General features: G+C 38.6%; 1 protein-coding gene across 2 annotated transcripts in view; it reads left to right on the top strand.

Annotated features, from left to right (window-relative positions):
• Positions 1–23,852, top strand: part of TXLNG (taxilin gamma) — a 25,113-nt gene extending 1,261 nt beyond the window's left edge. Inside the window, exons 2-10 of one of the 2 annotated variants that reach the window (XM_039714285.1) lie at positions 8,107–8,419; positions 9,115–9,206; positions 12,600–12,770; positions 13,527–13,721; positions 15,110–15,229; positions 16,233–16,307; positions 18,879–18,971; positions 19,495–19,590; positions 20,568–23,852. In XM_039714285.1, coding sequence (XP_039570219.1) covers positions 8,107–8,419; positions 9,115–9,206; positions 12,600–12,770; positions 13,527–13,721; positions 15,110–15,229; positions 16,233–16,307; positions 18,879–18,971; positions 19,495–19,590; positions 20,568–20,888 — 1,476 coding nt within the window. In that variant the 3' untranslated portion in view covers positions 20,889–23,852. The remainder of the gene's footprint in view (positions 1–8,106; positions 8,420–9,114; positions 9,207–12,599; positions 12,771–13,526; positions 13,722–15,109; positions 15,230–16,232; positions 16,308–18,878; positions 18,972–19,494; positions 19,591–20,567) is intronic. The other variant, XM_039714286.1, reaches the window with a different exon arrangement.
• Positions 23,853–25,485: the final 1,633 nt, after the last annotated feature.

The raw sequence follows: 25,485 nt of genomic DNA, 5'->3' as shown, positions 1-25,485 counted from the left end.
GGGCGGGAGCTGCGGGCGGGGGGCGCCGCCTGCCCGCGTCCCTCCGCGCCCGGCCGGGCTGCCCCGCGGGAGCGGAGCGTGGCTCTGCCCGCGGGGGCGGAGGGAGCGGTTTCTTAACCTCCAAAATAGTTTAAAAAAAAAACAAAACCAAAAAACCAAACCTAAAAAAGGCCGTTTTATTTATTTTTCTGTTTTCTGCCGAAACCACACTGGAAGCAGGGCTGCTCCCGGTGATTTTACAGTAATTTCTGGTTGCAGATCCATGTAGGAAAAGCTTAAAATACCTGTGCTTTTAAGCAAATGCTTAAAACGTGCTGTAAAATTTCTGGTTGCAGATCCATGTAGGAAAAGCTTGAAATACCTGTGCTTGGTCACCCAACGGCAAATGCTTAAAACGTGCTGTAGTTCACTGCTGTGTGTAATATCACCGGCTCGGTGCTTTATGTGACAGAGCTGCCTTGTTAATCTCATGTGCTTCCGAAGCATCTCGCCCTGTGCCCTTACGTAAATTGAAGTGGCTTTTTAGTGGTAACTTTTTTCCATGGTACAAAGGCTAGCATCTCGGAAATAGTAACTTGGTGGTGGTTTATTTTGGCTGTTAAAAAGGTCTAGGAAGCTATGGAGCTAGTTTTCTTCACTGAAAAGCACCGTTCTCTGCAGTGTGGGTTTTTTAGCGCTTTACTAAGAAGTAATTGTAAGTAACTTCGGTGTCTATTATGAAAGCAGATTATGATGATGTTAAAAAAAAACCTCTGTGTTCCATATTATTTCAAATACAGTCGATAGGAATTTAATTATTTTAAAGAGGTGAGATATGGCAGGCGATGTTAAGCAAATTCTACATTCTCTTGTAGATTTCCCTCCCCCTGCCTTGATATTATTTTTAGGTTCCTTGTGACCTGTTTGCATTGGGAATTCAGAACTTGTCTACCCTGCTTTTTCCAGAATCATACTGTGTGTGACTACAAAACTATTAAGTTTATAGTAAAGAGGAAGTGAAGCCTCATTGGTGGAAGTGATTCACTAATGATATATTAAATGTTTTCTTAATTAGCACCTGTCTCAGATGTTTATATTAAAAAAGGTCTTGTTAGATGTGCAGCACTTTGTCCTGTGGGTAAATGCCCTGAAAACTTCCATATAGGCTTTGGATTCCTGCAGTGAATTTTTTGCTAGAATTACAGGAGGTGTTTGTCATGAATTTTTTAGGTTGTTTTAAGAATCTCTGGCAAAAGTAGATTTTATATAAAAGCAAAAGCATGACAGAGTTGCTTGGCGAGGTTCACTCTGCTACTTACTGTGTGGTTAAAGCATGCAGTGAAAAAAAGTCTATAAAATCAGTTGATCTAAAACTAAAACCAACCAAAATGATCAGCGTGGAGGCCGAGGATGGGAAAAGCTTAAGGATAGGAAAGGGTAAGGATGAAAACAGCTAAGGGGACCCTCCTGTTGAGTCACACGTTCAGAGGGAATTCCCCATGCCAAACTTAGCCCCAGGCTTGACTGATAATTTAGGCACAAAAGCACTTGAACTTAACAGCACTTAATCGATGCCTCCAGTTAACCAATTTAACAAAAGATTCTGTAGAATTTTACTATCACTACAACAGTAAGTCACAGGCCTCACTCACAAATGTAAAGCACTTGAGAATCTGACAGCAGCATTTACAGTACATTTGCTATAGCATGGTTACACTACACAGACTTGAAGAGTGTGTACCAGGTGTGTATCTGTGAAGAATTCCCCTCCGATCCGGGGAAGTACTCCGGATTGATGCCTTTTTCTGTTCTCAAGGGACAAAGAGCTGAGCCTTGAGGAGTGGGATCAGCCCAGGCTCCATCACCAGCAGCTGGCAGTGTCCTCCAGGAATGGCGAACGTGGGAGTTTGCTGGGTCTGAGAGCTGCCCCCACAGCCTGCCACAGTCCAGGGCAGCTCAAGGGATCTCACTTCAGACCCGTGTTTGTAGGGTCTCAAGAGAGAGGGCTTTGGTTGTAATAATTTTTCATCCTGGTTCAGATTTGGGTTGGTAACTTCCCTTGAAAGTCCTGTAACAGAAATATTGTTCCACTTGGGTGGTTGTTCATATTAAAAAAAAAAGGTTTTCAAGGATGTTTGCTAAAAGCCATGAGCTTTTTCGACATCACTGTTTCCTGGGAGCAGGCAGTGTTTCTGATAAGCTCTGGACAGGCTTTATTCCTGGGTGCTCTTCGTCAAGGCCAAGGCCTTGAGATCGCACTGTGGCCTGGCAGGGGTGCGAGATGCACCCCCACTGCTTTAATTTCCTCAGGTAAGTGAGGGAAGAGATGGTTGGGGTTTTTTTCCCGTTTGTGTTTGAGGTAAATTAAAAAGCTTTTCTTAAAAGCAGCCATGTTATCTGTGTCATGAGGTCACTGAAAGAGCAAAAAAACCCAGCGTGGTTAAGGGTAAGAGGAAGAAGTGAGTGCTATAAGCAGGGGTCATGTTAGAATGTTTCTGAACTCATATTGAAGACCAGGTCTTGGATTATAGGGCCAGGAAACTTAATGGTGGAATTCTGCTAACAAAGAGTCTGTCTTGACTTTTATGAAAGTAAAATACAGATTTAGGGAGTAGGTGTTTCTTACTGTGTTGGAACTTCTAACCTTGCAGTGCTTTGAAACTAGTGATGGGCAATGCTGCAGGTTCCTCTGTCCAGTGTTTTGAAAGTAGATAAATGAGTGCACAGAACATAGTTTTCAATGTAGTGACAGAATGTGGTGAAATGTTTCTTTGAAATGGCTTTCAGATCTCATAGCTAAGATCCTTGTTCAGTGGGGAAGCCACCTCAGAGGCCATTAGGTTTGAGAAAGGTATAATTAGACTGTGTGATCATTCAGGTCAGTGAGCACAGTATAGAGAAGTATTGCATAGAGAAGTAACCTCAATAAGCTAGTCTTGTGGTCAGAAGCATCTGAATAATTGTATCTAGACCAGTGGATGAAAGTGCACCTGCTATAAAATTCAAACCAAAATTTTGTGACATCCTAAGTGGTGGTTTTCATGCAGAAGTTGTAAATAAAATTAATTCCAAAAATGATTATTTAACATAACTGTTGAAAAATCGATTTGAGAAAAAGTGTATTGTATATATGTTTTCAAAATAACCTTTTCTGTGTTAGCAGGAAAAAGTAACTTGCTGCGATGCCGGAAGCTTAATATTTGTTATGAACCATACCCATTTGTGATAAATACTACTTACCTTTTTTGCTGCAATATTTTTTTTTCTTACTGCAGTTGGTGAGGATAAGGGGTGTAAGGCTTCTATGGCCAATTGCATGTGAAGCAAGTTTGGAAATGTAGTCAGCTGAACAGTGTTATTCAGATTATCTCTTTTGGCGTCTGATGTTGAGGAATTGATTATATATTTAGTTATATAGTTAGGTTGTCGTCACAGTTGTGAAAATCTATTTTATGTTTGTATGCTTGTTCCAAATGCTTGTTCCAAAGCTTCCTGGATATTTCTTGAACATATTAGCAATTCCAAAGGCTAAGGGTGGAAGAGTCTTTTCACAGCACAGTCCAACTGCTACTATGGGGTATGTAGGAGTTGTTTACATAGATTAATGCTAGTGCTTATGTTTCTTAGGATAATTAGCTAACATACAGGATAAAATCGATTATGGTGCAGCTACTAATTATGGGATTTTTTATTAAATGGTACAGGAAGGTGTTTTCAGGTGGTTTAGGGAAAGATTGCGTATGCACAGGAGTATGGAATACAGGTAAGCATGGTACTGATAATAAGCACAGTATATTTTAGCATAGTTTGTAGCATAGTGTGCTTAGACTTGCGTAGGTAGTAGAACAAAAAAATAAGTGGGTTTGTGATACATTTTGGTGTGGTGGTAGGACAGGTTCTGTAGGACAAGTGTCTGTTCTGTCCTTATGTGCAGTATGAGTTCCTGAAGCTAAACTGTTTGAGGAACAGCTGGCTTAGGCTCTGGTGATCATAGCCATTTTCACATATGGAGTATCTGTCTTGTATGCTGATCTTTTAGGTATGAAATAAGGTAGAGTTTTCTTGATGTGCATCTTTTTTGATCGAGGTATAAGTTGAAGGAGCAGAACACAAGACTGAAAACTGGCATGAGCAGGAGCAGTGTTGCCAGTAATTTTCCTACAGTTAACTTCAGGTGGTTTGTCCTGTAATCCTTAAGTAGCTTGAAGATGACATGCTTATTCAGAAATGTCAGCATCTTGTAATTGCTGGTTTCACAGCTAGGTAGGTTGCACGTATCTTGGAGTTTTGATAAATTTGTGATCTTAAGAATTTGCACATTACCTGTGCAACATACTCTTTTTGCCTCTCTGTAAATCTTTCTAGGCATGTAATAGTCTGACTCTGGGTTGTCAGATCATGAGCCACCTGTGGCTGAAGATGGCTGGAAGCTGAGAGACCATGGTAGCAGTTAGAAAAGGTAGCAGCGATTTCAGTAGAAGGTCTTTGCTGGGGTAGTTTTGTTTTGGTTTTATTCAGTCAGTACTGAATCAGCACTATTATACAATGTGCTGGGGGAAGGGCTCTGTTCTGGCTGGAATGTTAAACTGAGAAGTTCACTAGTCTGATGAGCACACATTTGGAAAGATGAGAGAGGTAAGAGTTAGGGTTGTTCTCACAATTGCCTCAATAAGGAGGGAGCAAGTTCAGTGATTAACATGGGTTAGCACTTAACATTGTCAAAGTGTTGTTTCTTATTCCTATATTCCAGCTTGAAGCTTGATACAAACCAAATCTGAAACCATCTGCAGTTAAAGTGTTTTAAGTATAGCATTGAGTGTAAGAAGGCTGTTGACTAATGGTTTTAATATGTAAAGTTACAGCTAATGTAGAAAATTCTTTGTTAGTCATAATCAGGAAATCATTTAGATATTTTGTTTGTGGCCCCTGTCAGGCAATAGCAGATTTTTGGTTTTTAAAATGAAAACACTTCCTAATTTAGGTTAAATAAGTTAGAATTTTAATATGTTGTGCCACTACTGTCAGATTTGCTAAAACTTACAGGCTACAACTTGACAGATAGATTGAGTTTTAACTAAGAAGGAAGGGGTTTTTGTTTGGGGTTTTTTTGTGTGTGTATGCTGTCAGATCGTGTTTTAGCTGCTGGTAGAACCACTTTTTTGAGTGCAATATTCTGGTCTGTGGTCAACAATTTGTAATTATATTTAAGATAAGAAAACTGGAAATTTGTGCAAAGCCTGCCTACTGCTACACTGAGCTTTAGTTTGCAGGGAGCTTATTTGCTTGTCAGAAATCTTGGATTTGTTCCATGTTCATGTTTGGAAAACCAAACGAAGGCTGGCAAGTTCTGTATATTTTCACCATCTTTATAGTTTTCAAATGTGTTGGAGACATACAGGACACTTGTGCACAAACCTTTTTCTTCAATTCAATATTCTGATAGGTTGTTTCTGCTTTTCTGTTAGACTTCGTAGAGTGAGTCTGAAATTCTAAAAGTCCTTGTGGCTTTTTTGACAAGAATAGAGAATACTCAGAGTTTAGAAATTATTATTGTCAGTAAAAAATTGAACTGACACCTAATTTGACTTCAACAAAAAGCTCTGCTGAATTAATGAGGTGGTGCTCACTTCCTGAAACTTCCAGATGCTTTAGAATATGCATGTGAATTGCCAGCTCTGAATTGACATTTAGGTTACTGTGATGGTTTGCTCAGAAAGAGATGGGCATTTCATGACACGTGTATGCCCCTGCTAGTAGGGGGAAATTTTTTCACTGGAAACAACAGAATTTTCTCAGATAAAAAACAGCAAAATCTTTTCAGGTGACTAGGTTTGAAGCAGTCACAAACTGCTCACAAACGTGGTCTTGTTGACGTCCCAGTCCTTCAGTAGCCAGAGTTAAGTGTGTACCTGTGGTGAGGATAAGGTATTGTGTGTTTAGTTCTTGTGCTCTGACTGCAGTAAGATTGCCTTTTATTTTTCAGAGGCTCTCGTGCTCTGGCTTCTTTCCAAACATCCTGCTTCCACTTCTGTTGGCAGGATTGCCTATTGCTGTGCAGTGAACTGGGTTGAGGAACTGATCTGGCTGTAAACTGTGTTAGAACAAGTTGCACAAATGTTGTTGCTAGGCCAGAGGAGCTTGGGCATTGCTGCTGTTCCGTACGTGACTGCAGCCAGTCAGGCCTTCTCACCTTCCTTTGGAGTTGCTGGCAATTTTGTGCTCTGCTTTCAAAAAACCTCCGGAGTCTCTATGGATATCAGAAAGTCTGGAAAGTCTGCATTAAGCATTTCCAGACTTTGGAAATGGGTGCCAAACCCGAAATTTTGAGTTTAAAGCAAACTTTCTGGCAATTTTGTCCTCTGCTTTCAGAAAACCTCCGGAGTCTCTATGGATATCAGAAAGTCTGGAAATGCTTAATGCTTTTGGGTGCCACACCTGAAATTTTGAGTTTAAAGCAAACTTTCTCTATGTTTTGCAAGACTACTTGGGTGCAAATATCTGAATCAGAAGTTCACATTCTATGCAAATAAAAAAACTGCAAGTTTCAGCTGTTCTCTTGGTACTGCAGGTACCCTTCATGTTGTGTTAGAATAATCTGACCTTTCTTGTGTTGTCACCTTAATGTGACACAGTGTCTTCAGCTTCTGTATGAATCCTGGGTTTTAGACAACATCTGTGCCATGGTTTCAGCCATTGGTACACACAGAGGTGAAGTGAGCTGTGTTGTTTTCACACTTCTTGTTCTTTTGTATTTGGCTGACCCTAGAGGGGTAAGCCTTTCCTGGAAGACCTACAGTTTAGGACAAGCCAAGGGGAAAAAAATGGGCATTTTACAGATGACTTTTTAGAGAGGTAAAGTGTTGTAATTGGTTATTTGTTCCAGCAGTTCAATTACTGCATGACCTTTGTAGGCATTTATCAGTACATGGTCTGACATGGTTAGAGAATAAAACTGCAGTGCATTTATGTTTGTCCATAAAGCATGTGCATCATTTCCACACTTGTAAAGTGAGTGTTCCTTGGAAAGTCAAAAGTTGCTTCTTAATGTTTATAGAAATTATTTGCAGCTAAAATGCTTATTGTCCTTTGAGAAAAGACACTGTGTGAAGTCCATCTCCTCAAGAATGAATCTACCTTGAGATAAGGTCTAAAGAAAGGGGCTTGCTTTAAGAATAGGGAACAACAAAACCGTTATCCATGAATATTGCAAAAAAAAAGATGTATTTGTTTAATGATTTTTAAATAACCTTTTCAAGCATGCTGAACAAATTTGGAGTTGAAATACATCTCACAATATATTACGAGTGTTGGCTGCATTCCTTTGATGTTGGCCGATTCCTTTTGAACAGGAAAACAGTCCTGTACAGAATATAAAATCCAGTGCAAACCCCTGGCTTTAAGAGTTAGCACATTTTTTAATAAGAAAATGTAAGGTAATCTGATATTAATTTGTGCTTTAAGAGCATAACTGTGTATAAACAAGCTCTGTTTTTAAAATTCTTTGTGATTTTAAGGAAATTTACGTTCAGTCCACTGAAAATAAATCAACATGAATTTTGCTTTGGCAGTGAGTTTAGCTCTGCTTATCGTGCTTTTAACTATCCATATATGTTGTATATTGGGATTGCAAATGGGCAGAAAAAAACTACCCAAGCACCTTCAAGTATTGTTCTAAGTCCCAGCCTCTGCAGGGTAACCAAATGAACAAAACAAAACCACACCCAACCAAACACTCTTGCAATTCTGAATCAGCCTGAAATATTTGTAGAAATTGAGAATGTTGTTCATGTGATTGAGACGGAAGTCTGGAGATGCTTAATAAACTACTCAGTATTATATAGAGAACATGGGATATTCTGCTCTAAAATATAACCATGTCGCAGCAGTGTTATAAAACAATTGTGGTGGTTAACTTTTTGGTTAAGTGATTAAACAGTTAGCATTTTAGGAAATCTTTAGAGAGAGTTCTCTTTAATTGAGCAGAAAGGATGTATTCTTAAAAATCATAGGCAGTAGGAGTCCAAGCTTGAAGTCAATTAATATTTTGGAAAAGAAGGGTGAAAGTTATAACTTTAAACACATTTGCTTAACACTGTTCACATCCACTTCCTGCTTTCCATTCTGAAGGTGGTTGGTGGTGCCATGGAAGAAGCTGGATCTGGAGAGGTGGGAATGAATAACCAGGATCAGCTGGTGAAGAGCAAGTGCACTGAGTTGTCTGATACAGCGTTGCAGTATCCCCAGTCCAATTGTTACAGCCTGGAAAACACTGGCACCTTGGAAGAAGCCGAGTATATCACAAAGAACAGAAAACACCCAGGGTCCACAGGCTGCTCCCAAGAGTCCCGTGAGGAGACTCCTGGGAGAGAAGAAGCCCGTACTGATCCACCAGATGGCCAGCAAGATCCAGAGAGTGAAAAACACAAAGAGAAAACGTTGGGTGTGTTCTCTTTGGCGTTCTGATTTTTAATATAGTATTTTTAGAAAATATTTATAAAATATTTATAATATTTTTTGTAAAATAGCTATGGATTTGCTCCTTGTCTCGAATTTACTCTGTAGCCAAAAACTTGTCACCCGTAACAGGATATTTTGAGAAACTGTGTGTGCACTTCTACTTGGGAAAGACGGTTCTTAATGCGTATGTAAGACTCCTTCAGCTGGCAGTGCTATTTTTACATGAACTTTAATAATAATGTGGTAATTGCTAATCAACTTTTTTAACTTTCTGGTTTAAATCTGGGATGGCAGTGTTCAGTGCTGCCAAACACGGCTGATAATTAAATTCTAAATGCTTATTAAGAACATACCTGCCAATACTTAACCTTCCAGATGGCATTTTTTTCAGATTTTTTATTATCTGTGCAATTCTAAAACAAAAATATTTTTGTGTTATTACATTAAAATAATTTTTTCTATCCTGGTTGTGGAATGGCAAGACAAATTTATTCTTGCAGATGACATCTTGTGATGACTTCCCATTTGTCATCTGTTAGGATTATGCAGCTGTCAAACCAGGGAACAACTTAAATCAGGCTAATTTCACAGGGATCTATATTTTACTTTAAAGACAGGCTGCTTTTCTGGTATATGGTTTTTCTTCCTCAGTAACATTGTCTATCATCCATTTCATAGGAAAAGAAGTGTTATTATTAATGCAAGCCTTGAACACACTTTCTACTCCAGAAGAAAAGCTGGCAGCTTTGTGCAAGAAGTATGCTGATCTGGTAAGTAATTTGTAAAGATAGCAGAAGTTATTAATGTGTTAATATTAACTATGGAGTGCAACGACAACGAATCAAGGACAGTTAATGATTTTTATTATTTTACAGTGTTGGTAAAACAGACACTCAGGCTGACTGAGTATTGCTTCAGCCAAACTTTCTTGTAGTCGTTTCACTTCTACATGACTGCCCAAATCCAAAGAAAAAACAGGTTTTGATAACTTGGTATTGAAGCATAATACTAGGATTAACAGAAAAGTTGAGTTCTTTTGGGAGTAATTGATAATGCTTTTGTGCTAGTGTTTTATCATTTTAGGATAAAGGGAAAGAACATACTGTCATTCAGAGATTCGGGGGGGGAGAGAGAATGTTTAGTTATGTTTAACTCTTTAGTGGTTTTTTGGAAGTGTAGAGTGTTGGAAAGATCTGGGTTTAATTTTGCTTTGTGCTTTCTGATGATGTGAAGGAACAGAAAGAAAGGGTTGCATTTCTTCAGTAACAAACCAAAAAATAAGCAGTTCTTAAAATAAGCATTCCTGCCTCATGTTGGTAATTCGTTCTCTAAAATAATCGATCACAAAACTGGGGGTCAGAGGAGAGGGTTCGTATGTTTACTTTCCAGAATGTTCGTGGAGATTTTCTTCAGTAACAAACCAAAAAATAAGCAGTTCTTAAAATAAGCATTCCTGCCTCATGTTGGTAATTCGTTCTCTAAAATAATCGATCACAAAACTGGGGGTCAGAGGAGAGGGTTCATAAGTTTACTTTCCAGAATGTTCTTGGAGATAACAACACTTGACTCATTTTTCTTTAGACAGGGAGAGCCAGGAATGAAAAGACTGGAAATCTTGTGTGTATATGTTTTCCCATTGTATTTGTAGTTATAAAATGAATGCAAACTAAAGAGATTACAAAAGCCTGAGTTTTCTCTCTGTAGCCGTCAAGTATATCATATGCAGATATTTCTGAAAACAACACAATGGCTGCACAACATGACATTACTTTTCTGAAAGAATTTTTTTCCTTTGAGATTTATACTGTCTCCAAAACTTTGAAGGTGATCTGGCAGGTGGTCTTTTTACTAACAGAGGCAATATTGATTACTTAAGAAGAGACTTAGATTAGTTCTGTTATGGAAATCCTGAGTCCTCCGTGGAGGTCTGTTATATTTTTGCTTGTTTTCCTTGCTCTCTCTCATGTGCTCTTGGTTCATGTGAGTGCATTTCCTTTAAAACCAACAGCTTCTCTAAGAAGTCACTTTCATTTAAATGAGAAACAAAAATAGTTCTGAATTGTAACTCCAGGATGGAGAACCCACCTAAAAATGAGCTTTGATATTGTGATGGAAAAATGCAGTAGGTTAGTTGTTCCTTATGAGCAATTACTTGTGCATGTGATGCCTTTTCTATTTAAGCAAACAGCTCCCGTGTCACCTCACAGTCGTGATGAGGGCCTGCATGAGGACCTAGGCCAGTATGAATCCCTCAATTCTGCAGAAAGAAAAGAGTCTGCCCTATTTCAGTTTGTGTTTTATTATTACTGGAAAGATCTCAAAACAATTAGGGAGCAGCTGGACCAAATAAATTGTAATCTCCTTCAAGAAGTTTGGTAGTCAGATGAGATGTGTCCTCGTTAAGGTTTTTGCCCTCCTAGGAAGATCAATAGACTGTAGGCAGAATAAGCATCCACAGTTGCCATCCTAGAAAACTACCTGTTTTCTTCATTATGCTCAGACTGGCTGAGGAGCTGGGTGGGAGCTTGTCTGGGTGTAAGAAGAGCTCTGTTTCAGCTAAATGAGTTTGAGGGATGCCTCTGTTCCGCTTAGAATGTTTAGGTTGGATCTGATTGTGTTCCTTTTAAGATGCATTCTTTTCTTCATTATAGTGATGGAGAACCACTGGCATAGGTATCAGCTTTAATGCCAGCAGAGGTTTGAACTGTTTATGACAGTGCACCTACAATGCTTTTTTTCTTTTTTTAAAGATTCATCATCTTTAAAGCTCACTGTCAGGTTTTTCAGTGGTGTCTCATGAAAAGGACTGTACAATGAAGGTAGGAATGCCTCTCTCCTGGCAAAAGATCTTCCACAGTTTTTTTCCATAATTTGGAATCTATCAGGAGATCACTCTCTGATGCAGGAAGGTTTGCATCCTTGTGATACATCTCACAGTGACACGCTTTTGCAGGCCTGAAGTTTCATAGGTGTGCAGACAGCACAACCACTTGAAGTAGTGTTTTCTGACCGTGCAAGAATTTGTGTTTAGATGTGAAAATACGCCCTTAATATTCCATTTCCCTAAACTGCATTAAATACACATTTAATTTACTGTTGTCATGGAAGTCCTTAGCTTTATTCTTTCTTTTGTGCTTCAACATTATTTTGAGCTCTTTCAGAAAACCAGCATTGTATTACTCTTCTGTCATGGTGATGTTCCTCATTGCCAACCCTCTTTTCCTGTGGTGTCCCACGGCTGAGGCACCATATAATAAGGAGCAGTGTAACACTTAACATTGTAGCCTTCTTTGCAAAGAAACAGCCTCTAAATAATATGTTTTCTCAGGGAGCCCAAAAATCAGGTATAATTAATATCGCTGTGAGATATTATGCAAGAAACTTCTCTTCACTGGATATTCATAGAATAGATTTTTAAATATGTATAGAGTTTACCTGTGTCATCTACCATGTAAACAGCCTAAAGGAAATAGAAAAAAAAAACTGCTTCAAATGGTTGAGACTGCAGATCTCTTAAAGTCTGGACTATGTAGTTGTAATAGTAACTGATTTGATTTGTCAGGGCTGCTAGTTTCATCTGTTGTGTTCTGAAATATGAGAGTTCTGAAAATTCTGAGAGTTTCTGAAAAATTCTGAAATGCAGAATTCAACGAACTTGTATCAATTACTGCTTCCCTTGGTAGGGCTCCTGCTGACAAGGAGCTCTGTACAGTTCTGTGGTTTTTCTTTTTGATAGCAAAAACAAGACCTGTTGGATAAACAGTTGTGTGTACCTTCAAGATAAGAGTGGGAAAAGCTGTGACTTGTTGAAAACCCAGTCTCAGTTGGCTTTTAATTGTATCTGCTACATCTTCCTTTCAGAGGGCTATTCTTACCCCTGCAGATGAAAGCTCATAGTCAACAACAGGTGCATGCTGCCTGTTCCTCGAAGGCAAATGTTAATTGGCAGATGGAATTTGTAAATTTTTATTTTCTGTCCTTATACATTAGAGTTGTCTGGATGGATGATGGCAGTTTCTCTTTAAGATCAGCTTGGGTTTTTAATGAAATTTTACTTCCTTGTTTTCATCCAAAATGTTCAAAAGTTTCTTCAGTGTGCTCACCTAGATGCATAAAGATGGTTTCACCTATGTTTATTTGACAAATTTACTCTGTAACTATAGTTGGAGGAGAGCCGAAATGTTCAAAAGCAAATGAAGATACTGCAGAAGAAGCAAGCACAAGTTGTGAAGGAGAAAGTCCACTTGCAGAGTGAACACAGCAAGGCCATTTTGGCACGTAGCAAACTGGAATCTCTCTGTCGGGAGCTTCAGCGTCATAACAAAACTTTGAAGGTTAGTTTATTTACATAAGTTATAGTGCTGCTGGTGATGGAAAACTTACACATCACTGATTAAAATCAGGACTGCTGCTTTTTTCCTTGTCACTTTGTCCATTACCTGTATGTGTAGACGTGTGGCGTGTAGTGTAAGTATAGCTGATTTTAAGGTAAGGAATACAGAGATAGTTAATTTGCTGATGCCCATTTTTTCCCCAAACCAATTCTTACTACTTGCAGTATTTGATCTTGTCATATTTGTTTCTGGGAGCACTGCTTGATAACTACTGGAAAAAATAGCACAAGTAAAATAATAGCAGCATGAAATGACAGGGTAACCATAAAGCTTAATTCTGTCAGAATATAATCAATGGGAGTGAAATGGAAGAGAGCCAAGATAAGATAAGAATCTGTGATTGCTGTAGAAAATGGCATTATAGTATCAGTGCTGGTTTTTACATCTGGATAATGCTGACACTTGCAAAGGTACTTATGTAGCATCTTAATACCAGCCTTTAAGTAATGTTGGTAGTGGTAAAGACAAAAGTTTCTAGAAGTTTTGCAATTTCTAAATTCCTTTTTCCCACACACTTCACGGGTAGTCAGCGTGGCATATTATGATTGTGGCTTATGTTAGTTCTAGCACTCTAGAAATTGAAACTGTACAGAAGTGAATTACTGCCATTGTTTCTGACTCAAAAAGTGCATGGTTTGACCTGAACACTTTTAATATTTTATATTTAAATATTTTATGAATATTTATCCATAAAAGGAAGAAAACATGCAACAAGCACGCGAAGAAGAAGAAAGACGGAAAGAAGCAACTGCACACTTCCAGATCACACTGAATGAAATTCAGGCTCAACTGGAACAGCATGATATACACAATGCCAAGCTCCGTCAGGAAAATATTGAACTGGGGGAAAAGCTGAAGAAACTCATTGAACAGTATGCATTGCGAGAAGAGGTGCTTACAGTACACTTTTAATGGGATTTTATTAGTTCCTTGACTGTAAGGATCAGATAATGAATGAAAAGGGAGCGAAACCCCTCATGTCTTACAGCCATTTTGTATATAGTTTTTGTAATTTTTCTTTTTACTTCACTACTGAGAGAAATTTAGTAGCTGTTTGGCTCCCTGTCTGCCCTTCCTGACTGGTTTTGATTATCTAAGTTCAAGATGCATTGGAGAAAGTCTTTCACAATGAAAGTAATCAAATATAAATAAGTTGTTCAGAGATAGTGTAAAGGCAGAGGTTCGACATACTCAGAGCTCAGCTGGGCAAGGTGTGAGTAACCTGATCAGGCTTTGAAGTTGACCCTAGTCTGAGTGGATTAAATGGCCTCCAAAGGTTGCTTCCAACATAAATGCATATTAATAGTTGAAATTCTTCAGAATTATAATGAAAGGGGATATAAGAGTTATTCTGTCTTATTTCTTCCATTTCATTAAGGTTGGGGTCTTTGGGGGAAGACCTTTGTGTACATAGCTGCTCTTGTTGGCACAGAATTGAAGTAAGCTATCATGCTTTAAGAGCATATTTGGCCTGGTGTCATGGAAATGTCTCTACTCTGGGGCTAACTGAGCTGTCTTTAATTGGCACCAGGATGTGAGCTAGCTGCTCTAAGCTACAGTGATGGAAAACAGCCAATTCTCCTTGTCCAAGAAAGAACTGGGCTGTGTGGAGTTCTACAGCTAAGATTAATTGGCTGGTTCTTAGTTGGCACAGGAGGTTTGGAGTATAGTTTCTCAACTGTTTCTAGAATGTTGGTTTTTTGTTCTGGATCAGTTAGTTAGAAAGCTGTCTGTAAGGTAATTCCCTGCCTTTTGTAAGCGTGGAATATTTGTATCTACCTTGAGACTCTATGGAGAAAAGACAGGAAGTTGCCTTGTGCTACTTTATGGATGGAAGTAAGACTGCAAAATGCAATGATTTGTGGGATTTCATGAGCTAAATTAACTGTTGTTGCAACCTTTGCTCATTTTGAGCTTTTGTAATGATGAGGACTAGAGCTTTTAGAAGTAACACAGTACAGATTAGAGGTAGATAAAGCAGCTTTAGAGGCGAGAATGTAGGCTGCTTTTTATAGGATTTTTGAAATGTCTGGTGTAATGTGACTGATGGTATTGTACCAACTTAATGAGACAGGCACCTGGCTTCCATGACAGTCTAAAAAGGGTAATTACAGTGTATGGAGATGAAGAGGGGGGGGGAAGGCATGTAAAATGGTCTTTCACCACTTTGTCTTTTACATGAAGCTTTTAAACAAGGTGCATCTCTCCAAACAGTACATTGCCTTCACTGACCAGCAGACTATCTATGTGTGGCTATTATGATTTTCTTTTTCCTTTAGCATATTGATCAAGTGTTCAAACATAAGGAACTGCAGCAGCAACTTGTGGATGCCAAACTTCAGCAAACTACCCAGCTTATTAAAGAGGCAGAGGAAAAACATCAGCGAGAACGGGAGTTTGTAAGTGAATTCTATATATGTTAAGAGAAATAAAACCCACCAAACCAGACTTTTCCTGATTTAAAGCAAATACAGCAAATTGAGAGGACCATCTTTTGAAAGTTAGGGTAGATTTGATCAAGGACACTTGAGATTTAAGTTTTGTATATGATGCCTAGATTATTGATATCCCTGCTAACAGGCAAGTAATGTTACTTGTTTGCATTTTCTCAGCAAATATGCTAAATGTAATTTAAATTTCTCTTAGACTGGGGAACATGCTGTGAAACGCCAAAGGTACTTTTGCAGTCAAGGGTTATAACCTCTGGTTCTGTGCTATAAGAGATAACACACAGAATAAAGCACATATTTTTTGTGCACTGTTTGCCCCTCCCCCCACCCCCCAAATCTGTGTGATGTTTTATTTGTGTGTTAATAATCAGCAGTATACTTGCAGTCTTCTGCAAGTTTTCTTCCAATGAACCTGTAACTTCTAGAAAATAAAAGCCTTGTTTTTTCTGTATAATCTTAAAATTACCAGCTAGTGTTGGATTCTTCTGGTTTTTTTAGCATAATTTCTGAGTCGTAAGCAGGTGAAAATCCCTTCAAACATGAATCTACAAAATGGTGTTGAAGTAAAATTGGTTTGAACTAGTCTGCAAAGATAATGGTGACTGGAGAAATGAAGGTGGAAAATAAATTAGGCTGCAAATCGGCTACAAATTACATGCAGTTTGTTAATTAACTATTCATAATTTAGCAGTTCAAACTTGTTAGAGAAATAGAAATATTGACTCATGTTGCCAGTTAGAGAAATGTTTCAATAAAACTCTCTGCATGACATCACATGCTTGAAATTGTGTATGTGAAAATGTAGTGTAGTAATAAAGCCTGTGTGAGAAAATGTGGTTGACTAGCCCTTGGGTGATGTTAATGTTTGTTAATTTTTATTCATAGATTGAGTTAAGCCATTTTTGGAAGTATTTTCTTTTTCATTATATGGCCTTTTTGCATTGTTTTTTAGCTGCTAAAAGAAGCTACAGAATCCAGACACAAATGTGAACAGATGAAGCAACAGGAAGCTCAGCTGAAGCAGCAGGTACCTTTTCTTAATGGAGAGACCTTCAGTAGCAGTTCCAAAAAGAAAATACCAAGAGATTGGTGACTGTGGTGAACATAAGACATAATCTGAAAAAAACTTAATATTCAGATGCTTATGAAGAGTACCTTGTATTATATTAAATAAGTTTTAAATTTAATTTCCAGTAGGTAGTGAAGCATGAAACATAAATTGTAAAGAACTAATGTTTTGTATTTGCTGTTTAATACATCTGGAGAGTACTGTTCCTGGAAGGTGCTCAACATTGAATTTCTGGAATTAGTGCTCTTCTGAATTAATAGTGTTAATACTACAAAGACTAGAATGTAGGAAAGTTTAAGAAGAAAAGTTTAGGAAAGCATGGCTTCTCTGAAAATACTGGTTTTTTGTGACTGTAAAGAGTTGTGTGGCGAATTTTACTCAGGCAGGTTTTAGAAACTGTTTCTTACACCACCTGTTGTGGAGGATTGGGAGCAAGCAGTGTCCTGTTTATTCCTGTAGTTATTCAGATTTAGTAGCCTGACTATCTCTGTCCACAGACCCTGCTGTCTTTAAATTATTTTCTTGTTGTAATATAAATGCTACAGCAAAATCCCCTCTGAGAGAGGGGGAATGGTCTCTGGTTTTTGTGCTTTGGATCACCTTCAGTCATTGACTGCCCGTGGGCTCAGCACGAGGCACGGGGAAATGGCAGTTTGAGCCAACACCAGAGCAGTGGGAAGCAGTAGCTGTTCTCTTCACTGTGTGTCTGTTACTGCTTCATTTGAGGTTTTCTATGAAGTCTGTCCTGGTTTCAGCTGGAATAGAGTAAATGTGTCTCTTGTCTGTGTTTTGGATTCACTGTAGCATTGATATCACACAGATGTTTTGGCTGTTGCTGAACTGTGATTACTTTAAGTCAAGGGCTATTTTATGTGTCATGCTCTGCTAATGAGGAGGTACACCAAAAAACCCCAAAAAACTGGGAGCACAGCTGGGACAGGTGACCCTGGCTAAAAGGCCAAATGAGTGTTCCAGACCAGAAAATATCATGCAGGCTGATGTGGGCTTGGAATGGGATCTGGCATTGGGCAGTAGGTGGTGAGCAGCTGTGTTGTGCATCACTTTTTTTTTCTTTTATATTATCGTTACAATAATCTGTTACTACTGTGGTTTTATTACTATTCTTTTTAAATTATTATTTTTATTATTATAATTACTTTGTTTCAATTACTAAACTGTTCTTACCTCAAACTACAGTTTTGATTTTCCTCCCCATCCCACTGGGGCTTGGAGTGGGGATGAGTGAGCAGCCATGTGGTGGTGCCCTAGTTGGCTGCTGGGCTTAAACCATGACAGTGTCTTTGAAAGCTATTCCATGCTCTTTTTTCACACATACTGTACACAGTTCTTTTCTAGGCTTTCCAGGAGTTAGGTTTAAAGTGTGTGTGTATGTGTGTAGTTTGATGTAATCATACACATCTCCATTGGACCTGACCACAGGAATATCCAGATACTTCCAAATAGGTTTTTTACCATGCTTAGTCTTTTATGATTTTTTTTTTCCAAGTTGGTTACCCTTTATTTAAAATCTCACTGCCTCTTCTGTTGTTTTTAATAGTTACAATGGGTGTAGTTAGTGGTTTCTTGGGGCCAACAGATTTTTTTTTTTTTTGTAGAATAAGATGAGCTAGAAAGTTCAGTGACAATAATGGCAATGAGTCATGATGTACTGGTGACAAGCTAGGCTAATTCCTGTTATGAAATTCCCTTTACTAATAGAGCAAACCACAGTATTTCTATGCTCTTAATTGTATTGTCCTGCAACCCCCATGTAAGAATTAAGAGAACCTACTACTCTTTACTGAGAGTAACAAGTTACTATAAAATGGTCATGTATTCTTAGAACATCAAATCACACACTGATTAGGAATAATTTTTTTTAAACTGTGTTATTAAACAGATTTTGCAGTTCTTTCTTGGTGATTTACCTTGTGGTGCAGGGCAAGAAAGTTTTCTGTAATTGAATGTTAATGCTCTTGACTTTTTAAAGTGTAATGCACTTCACTGTTCTGTGAATTTCTTTTCAATATTCACTTTCCTTGATTTTTGTTCACTGGGCAGATTACATTGGTTGTGAATGTGCATTTTGATTTCTGAAATTTGTCCTGTTTATTTTGTCCCAGCCTTGGTTATTAGCTTTGGCTGGTTAAGGTGGAAAGGTAGGTAATTCCTAAGTTTTAATTTTACCAACCAGGTGCTGAATTTCCTATATCTGTGTATGTCCACAGAACTTTTTTTCCAGTGGGGAAGTAAAAATGAGGTAGTGATGAACTGTGATGTCTTCCAGCATTTTATTAAACATAATATTCTTTTTACTTCAGAATATATTGCTGTTCTCTAAACACAGAACTCTACTTCACATATAATTTGAATAGCAGGTCTGTGTTCCTCAAATGGAAATTGTAGCATAGTTTAAAAAAATATAAGGAAGTTAGTGTTTTACTATTTCTAGTTGCATTTTGCCAGTACCTACATATTTTTGTATTTGTATACACTGTTCAGATTAATGTCCCTGCCTTTTTTCAATAGCTTTCTCTTTACATGGATAAATTTGAAGAATTCCAGACCACCATGGCAAAAAGTAATGAGCTCTTTACAACTTTCAGGCAAGAAATGGAGAAGGTATTTATAGGATTACCTAGTTTCATAAAAAGTAATATAGAAATGCATGCTGTTAGTGAGTTGCATTTTAGATTTTATAAGTATTGGCCTTCTGAAAATATAAAGATTATTTTGACAGTTTAATGTGGATCCTAAGATAGGGTATTAGAATTATGGAAGAGAAATGTAATCTTTTTTCTGTATTTTGACATACTTAAATAATACTAAAATTGTAATTTCAGTATTCTACCAAATGTTGGTTCTCATTCTCTTTGGCTGTGCTTATGTTTTAAAACTTCTTTTCCTGAAGTTTTTTATTATTTGTATTTGAAAGATGATAGTCTGTTTCTTTTTAGGCTCAGTATTGTTTTCTTTGAATGCAGAATCTGTAGTTGTGGGGTTGATTCTGTGCAGAAGCACTTTCCCAAAATAACTTGTTCAAACTGGACTTGGAAAGTAATATGAAGAAGTCTAATTAGTCATGTAAAACCACCTACATTGCAGCACAAGCCACAAAATTAAATCTTTTCTTTATCTTTGGTAGATGACGAAGAAGATTAAGAAACTGGAAAAGGAAACCATTGTGTGGCGTACAAAATGGGAAAACAACAACAAGGCTCTTCTGCAAATGGCTGAAGAGGTAACCACCTTTTAAGCAGCAGTGTAGTTCAGCTAGAGCCTGAGTCCTAGAGAACTTCTGACAGCTTGTCAGTTTTAGAGAACTGGAAGCAATACACTGTAACCTCCTCTTGGGCTGTCTGCATTATATTTCATGTTATGTAAGTTATTGTCCTCCTCAGGCATGGAAAATGAAAGGCTGCTATGTAAATCTAAGCTGATGGCACAAGAAGAAATTGAGCCTCGTTATTGCTTGCTGTTTAATTGGTGGGATGTGTATGAAATCATACAAGCTGAAGGAATTGGCTGTATTTCAATATGCTGAGCAAAGTTCAGCCAATGCTGTGATAGAAGTCTGTTTGAAATGCACACGACTGACATGAAGGAAGTAACCCCCCTGCAACAGATTGATTGCTTTCTTGCATTGCTGCTGCTTTTGAGGTCACAAAATGCCATTACTTACTGGCAGTCTGGCAGGAGCTGCACAGTGCAGCTGTCCAGGGCCTGGTTCAGGTATGTGAGGTCTGGCCTTGGCAAACTGTGCTTGGTTGAGTAGGATTTGCTATAGTGCTGTTCAACTTTCCCTCCTTTCTTATAAGGAGAGCCCCAGGCGTGGTACATTCTCACCTGGATTCTGCAGATGGACTGTGGATTTCTTATTTCTGTGCCCTTCTCCTTCCTATAGTTGCCATTATTTGGGTTGTAGTTGACAGTGTTATGGGAGTTCATATTAGGGTCCTGGTTGATGCCCAGCCCTTACTTATAGCTAGCATTAAGTGGTTGTGTAGTTCTCATTGCTTGTTTTGAAAGGAGTCTATTGCCACTCCAGCTCCTGGCTAGGTGAAGTATTCTGAAGAAATTGGCTCTAGTTCAGCTGGAATTTGGCCTGCTGGATTAATTAAGACTTAATATTCAGGATTAAATAGTGGTGATTCTTTTAATTAATTTAAGGGAGGAAAATGGTTGTATCATGGAGTTTTTATTTCCTTTGTCCTTCAGAAAACAGTAAGAGATAAAGAATACAAAGGCTTTCAAATAAAACTGGAGCGTCTGGAGAAGCTCTGCAGGGCCCTTCAGACGGAAAGGAACGAGCTGAATGAGAAGGTGGAAGTGCTCAAGGAGCAGGTGTCTCTTAGAGAAGCAGATGTGGATCTGGCAGTGCAGGTGTTGCAGTCCTGCACACTCAATTCCCACGAGGAGCTGGGAACTCCCATTGACACGGAACCAGGAATCCAACCCGGTGCGGAATCGCGTGCGGGAAATGGCTCAGAAAAGACTGTCTCAACAAGTCCTGTTCCTGGCACTGAATCTGTAGACTAAAATGAAGTGTAAACACTGTATTGAGAGATATATTTTGTGTATAACTTTCTCTGTTGGTGGTAACTATTTGGTTTTGTGGTGAAAATTTTCTTACTTTTTCTACCATATCTGTATTTTCTTAGAACTACTGGACTTATGTGGTACAGGAAGCTGCATAGCAGCTTTAAATAGCTTAAACTATAAATTTTCCACAACTGTGTTGCACATCTGCCTCATTTTTTAGAAGAAAATATTTTTCCATAAAAGGATGCATGTGCGTTTCCTCCCCACAACACAAATCACTGTCATGGAAGACTGTACAGACCTAATATCGTTTGGGGAAAATGGTGACAGCAGGTCACTCTTTTGTTTTAAAGAACAGCACTCTAGTTTTGTTCATTGATTTGCCACTCAGTATACTAAAGATTATCAATTTTCCCAGTAAATTTATCTACATGAGGATGTCTAATGGCCAGTAAAAAAGTCAACTTTCCCCCTATGTATGTTCTCATATATATGAATGAAAAAGTAAAGGCCCAGAATATAGCATAAAGTATGTTTAAAGGGTTTTATGTACTTTGTGGTATGAAAAAACAGCTTTGAAATACATTAACTTGCAGCTGGTGAAACAGGGTGTACAGCTTTTTGCAGATGTCTCAGGGTTGTGTTATAAAGGTTAGTTTGGACTATTTGCCCTACCTGTGAACATGTTAAATATAAATGTGTGGGAAAATGTAGAGTGATGCTACCAAGTGGGATTTTGCAGCTGTGGAGCCTGTTGCACAGGTGTTGGTCACATTCTTCCTTCTTAGCTGCAGTGTGCCCACCACGTGGTTATCCTGACTAGAGAAGTCCATTAATGTCTGAACAAACCTCTGGATTATCTGAAGAGCTGGAAAATAAGACACTTCCTGCTGGAGGTGTGGAAGACAGGAGTCTGGCATACAGACTTCCTCTAATTGCCAGGTATGCAGCGTATTTAAGTGTTAGTTAAGGCTATACTGGTTATAATTGACCATGAAGATTCAGATATGTCTCCTGAAGTACAGCGTGGAATTTCCTGCATGTTCAACCTCAAAGCTGCACCAGTTGGCCGAGTGCCTTCCCAGTCAGGTTATCTGGTAAAGATGGTACTTCACATTCTTACACTAACATACCACAAGCAAAGCCCCCTTGTTAACCTGAAACTATATTGTATTTTCCTAGAAAATTTGATATCCACATTATGACTCCTTTTCTTGAAAGAAAATTAACTAGGACCAACACTTACTGTTTGACAAGGCAATGTGATCTAACTGCATGCTACCCCTAACTTTAGTTCCCATGCATTTACTTTCTAGTTTTGGTTGCTGTCATTTTAAGAAATATGAACATGTGTAGCCTTTTCTGGTACTTAAAAGTTTTTTGCACTTACTTGGGAGGGGATTTCTGAGTCAAGCACATCTCAACGAGCTTCCTACCCCCATTGCCCTTGGCAGTTCTGTGGCTAAATTACTTGAATGTTCAGGCTGCACTGAGCTCCCAGTCCTTTTCCTGTAGTAATGTACATTGAAATAACTTAGTTGTTTCAGAGAGAAAGGCCGTGTAAGGCCTAATACATGTGTTTTAGCTCATACCACTAAGAGGAACTGTGCAAAACTTATATTTCTGAAATAGAGCAAATGGGAAGCTGGCCATCTTTCTCCTAGATTGTGTGGGTTTGGTGTTTGTGGTCCAAGCACAGTGCAGGAATGAAAAGAAGGTAGCAAAGAGCAGTCAGGTAAGATTCAAAGCTTTGAAATGTTGATCATGCAAACCGTATAGCATAAGTATAACTGGAAAGAAATATTTCAGACTTGCTGTTCAAATTACTTGCTTCATAGAATCAAGCTTATAAAAATAGGTGTTGTGAGAACTGGTTTTCAGCTAACACTAAGTATGATGTAATTTTCCTGGGGAAAAGCGAAAAAATTTGTATCTGGTTCATCATACCCTTGGCAAGGTAGGACACGCAGTTTTCTATTTTTACAATTTATTATTTGGACATTTGTATTCTGAACAATTCTTTCTGTAGTGCTTGTTTTACATGGAGGAAAAAGTGAGTTTTTGGACCCTGCTGCAAGAATAAATTAAAGGGCTTTTAGAGACACGACAGATGTATGCAACAGCAATACAAGTATCTTTGACACTGGCTAATATGTAAATGAAGCTGAATGCCCCAAGGGAAAGGTTTTTAGAATGGGGATATTTTCTCTATTTTCTACCCTCAGCATACCCTTATCATAGCAACTTATCTGGCCAAGGCAAACTGTACTTTGCTCCCTGAAACCAGTCAGCGAAGTTTCATGCATCGATTAAAAAGTTTTGTTTTTAAAAAAAAAATACAAACTGATGTTAGGGACAAGCTCAGCACTGTCACTGATCTGCCATACTGCAGGCTATTGCACTGCCAGGCTGCAGCCAAAGGGGCTCCAGTAGGGTTTTTAAGTAAACTTGTATTACTGCCTTTCTCCCACTACTACAAACCATTGAAGCTGGATATGTAAACTGATGTAGCCTGAGGTGAGTGTGTCTAATTGTCAAAACTGGGGCCTGATCGACAGTTTCACCATGATTAAGCTGCAAAAAGCTAAACTGTATGTGATTCAAGACCCAAGTACGTGTATACATACACATGTAAGTTAGGGCTGTATCTGTATTGTTTTGTCCTTCCTTTCATTACACCTGGTTATGTTACAGTTCAATTCTCAGGTGTTGCAGAAAATCTACCTCTTTGGACTGTAGATGGAAATAACTGTGAAAAAAGTGATGCAGAAATCTAGTTTGTGCTAAACACACTGCTTTATTTTTACAACCCATGTCTGCTTTCATGAGGAAAAGTGATAAATGAACAGGCAGTCTTTGTTTTGCTTTTCAAAAACATTTTGTAGAGATTTTTCACTAATGTGAATCTGAAATTTTATCTACTCAATTCTGTATAGATTAAGTAAATAAGTATGCTTAATATATTGGACTCTGAGTTTTTCTTTAACATCATACTCACGTCTTCTAACTGAATCTGCTGAAACTGAATTTATTTGAAAAGTCAAGAGTGAAAATTCAAAGACATTTGATTTCAAGCATATTGTTGGAGGAGCTGCCCTGGGAGGGGGCTGCTCTGGGGTTGTGGCAGTGACTTGCACATTCCTGGTGCTGTCTGGTGGGAGCAGCCATGGGCAAGGGTGAGTAGGTGCTGCACTCTGCTCACCTCACCTGGAGTGTCTTAAGGTGAGGGTCACTTGGGCCATGAAGGGCAGGAGCTCTGGCTGAACCTGTCTGCTTCAAATTCTCATGCCTTCTCTCCAAAAATTTACCCATCATACTTCAGTTGGGTTCACTGTAAAAAATGTGGGGATTTGTGCTAAAAAATAAGGTTTCCTAGTAAGTTCATCAAGTGCTCCACATTCTGTCATACTCTGTGGGGTCATTTGTTCCTAATGTACACGCCCTCCCAGTTTCCTAATACTGAAAAGTGTTCTATTTGCCTTTTTTGGTATATACTCTAACATTTGGCAACTCCCCTAAACTGGGTTTTGCTTTGGAGCTGGTTTTGAGTTCAGTTTTCCTTTGTGTCAGTTTTTGCTAGGTAGCATTTGGAATTGCTCTACAACAACAATACTTGATGTGCTCTCTGACTCTTTGAAGATAGTATTAATTTTTTAATTTTAAAAAAATTAACTTGTTTGACAATACTGTTGTATAAAAAGTGAGCAACAGGGGTCCTAGCCCTGAGCCTTTTCTAGAGCTGTGCCAAGTATTTTGAAATCCAGCCACACTGTCCGGTCTTAGTTGTTCTCCTTGTGCTTCAAAGTATTCCTTTGTATCTCAGACTTGTCTCCTCAAAAGTGCTGCTTCTGCTGCTGTGTAAACACCTCCTTCCCTCCTTTCTTCCAGTGCATGCTGGCTGGTACAGAGGTCAAATCTGGTACTATTTCCTTGGATCTTCCCAGCCTTCCCAAGTTCCTTATAAAAACGGGTCAGATTTGCAAGCTTTTGCTAGAGGGAAATTTGGTCACAGTTAATATCTGGGGATTTTGGCTTTTTGCTTTTTTTTAATCAAGCGCTAAGTCTCTCCTGCTGATGCACGTGCAAACATGTACACACACATTTGAGCTGTACTTGTCTAGTGAAGAGTAGGTCTGAGGGGAGAACCTTTTTCACCAGCTGCATCCTGAGCCCCTCAGGCACGTGTGTGTTTGATGTAGTCAGAGATACTTGGGTTTAGGCCTTTACAAAGTTACTCCTCACAGATACTTCTTGTTCCTTTTGGTTTGGTTGCGGGTTAAGTTTTATATTTAAATTTTGATAATTCCACCTTTTTCTTCTTGTTTAGCTATTTCTTCTTGAAGGAAGATTGTATTTCATTCTAACAGCCTAACTCAGCCTCATCTGACTGTGTTAGCTTTTACAGACCTTGCTGACTCTGGCACCCATCGAGCCTGAACTTTTAAGTAATTTAAGAATACTGTTGTGCCTGAAGACTTTATTTCAATTTCCTTTAAAACTGTTTGTTATCTTTTTGCTTTGGGGTTGCATGTTGGTTTGGATTTCTTGTTGAAACAGGGGTCTGGGCTGTACTTGTCTCATGGACTGGGACACT

This window comes from Passer montanus, unplaced genomic scaffold (genome assembly GCF_014805655.1).
Source record: "Passer montanus isolate IOZ18808 unplaced genomic scaffold, ASM1480565v1 scaffold3, whole genome shotgun sequence".
Taxonomy (NCBI): domain Eukaryota; kingdom Metazoa; phylum Chordata; class Aves; order Passeriformes; family Passeridae; genus Passer; species Passer montanus.
This window is presented reverse-complemented; position numbering and strand designations above follow the sequence as displayed.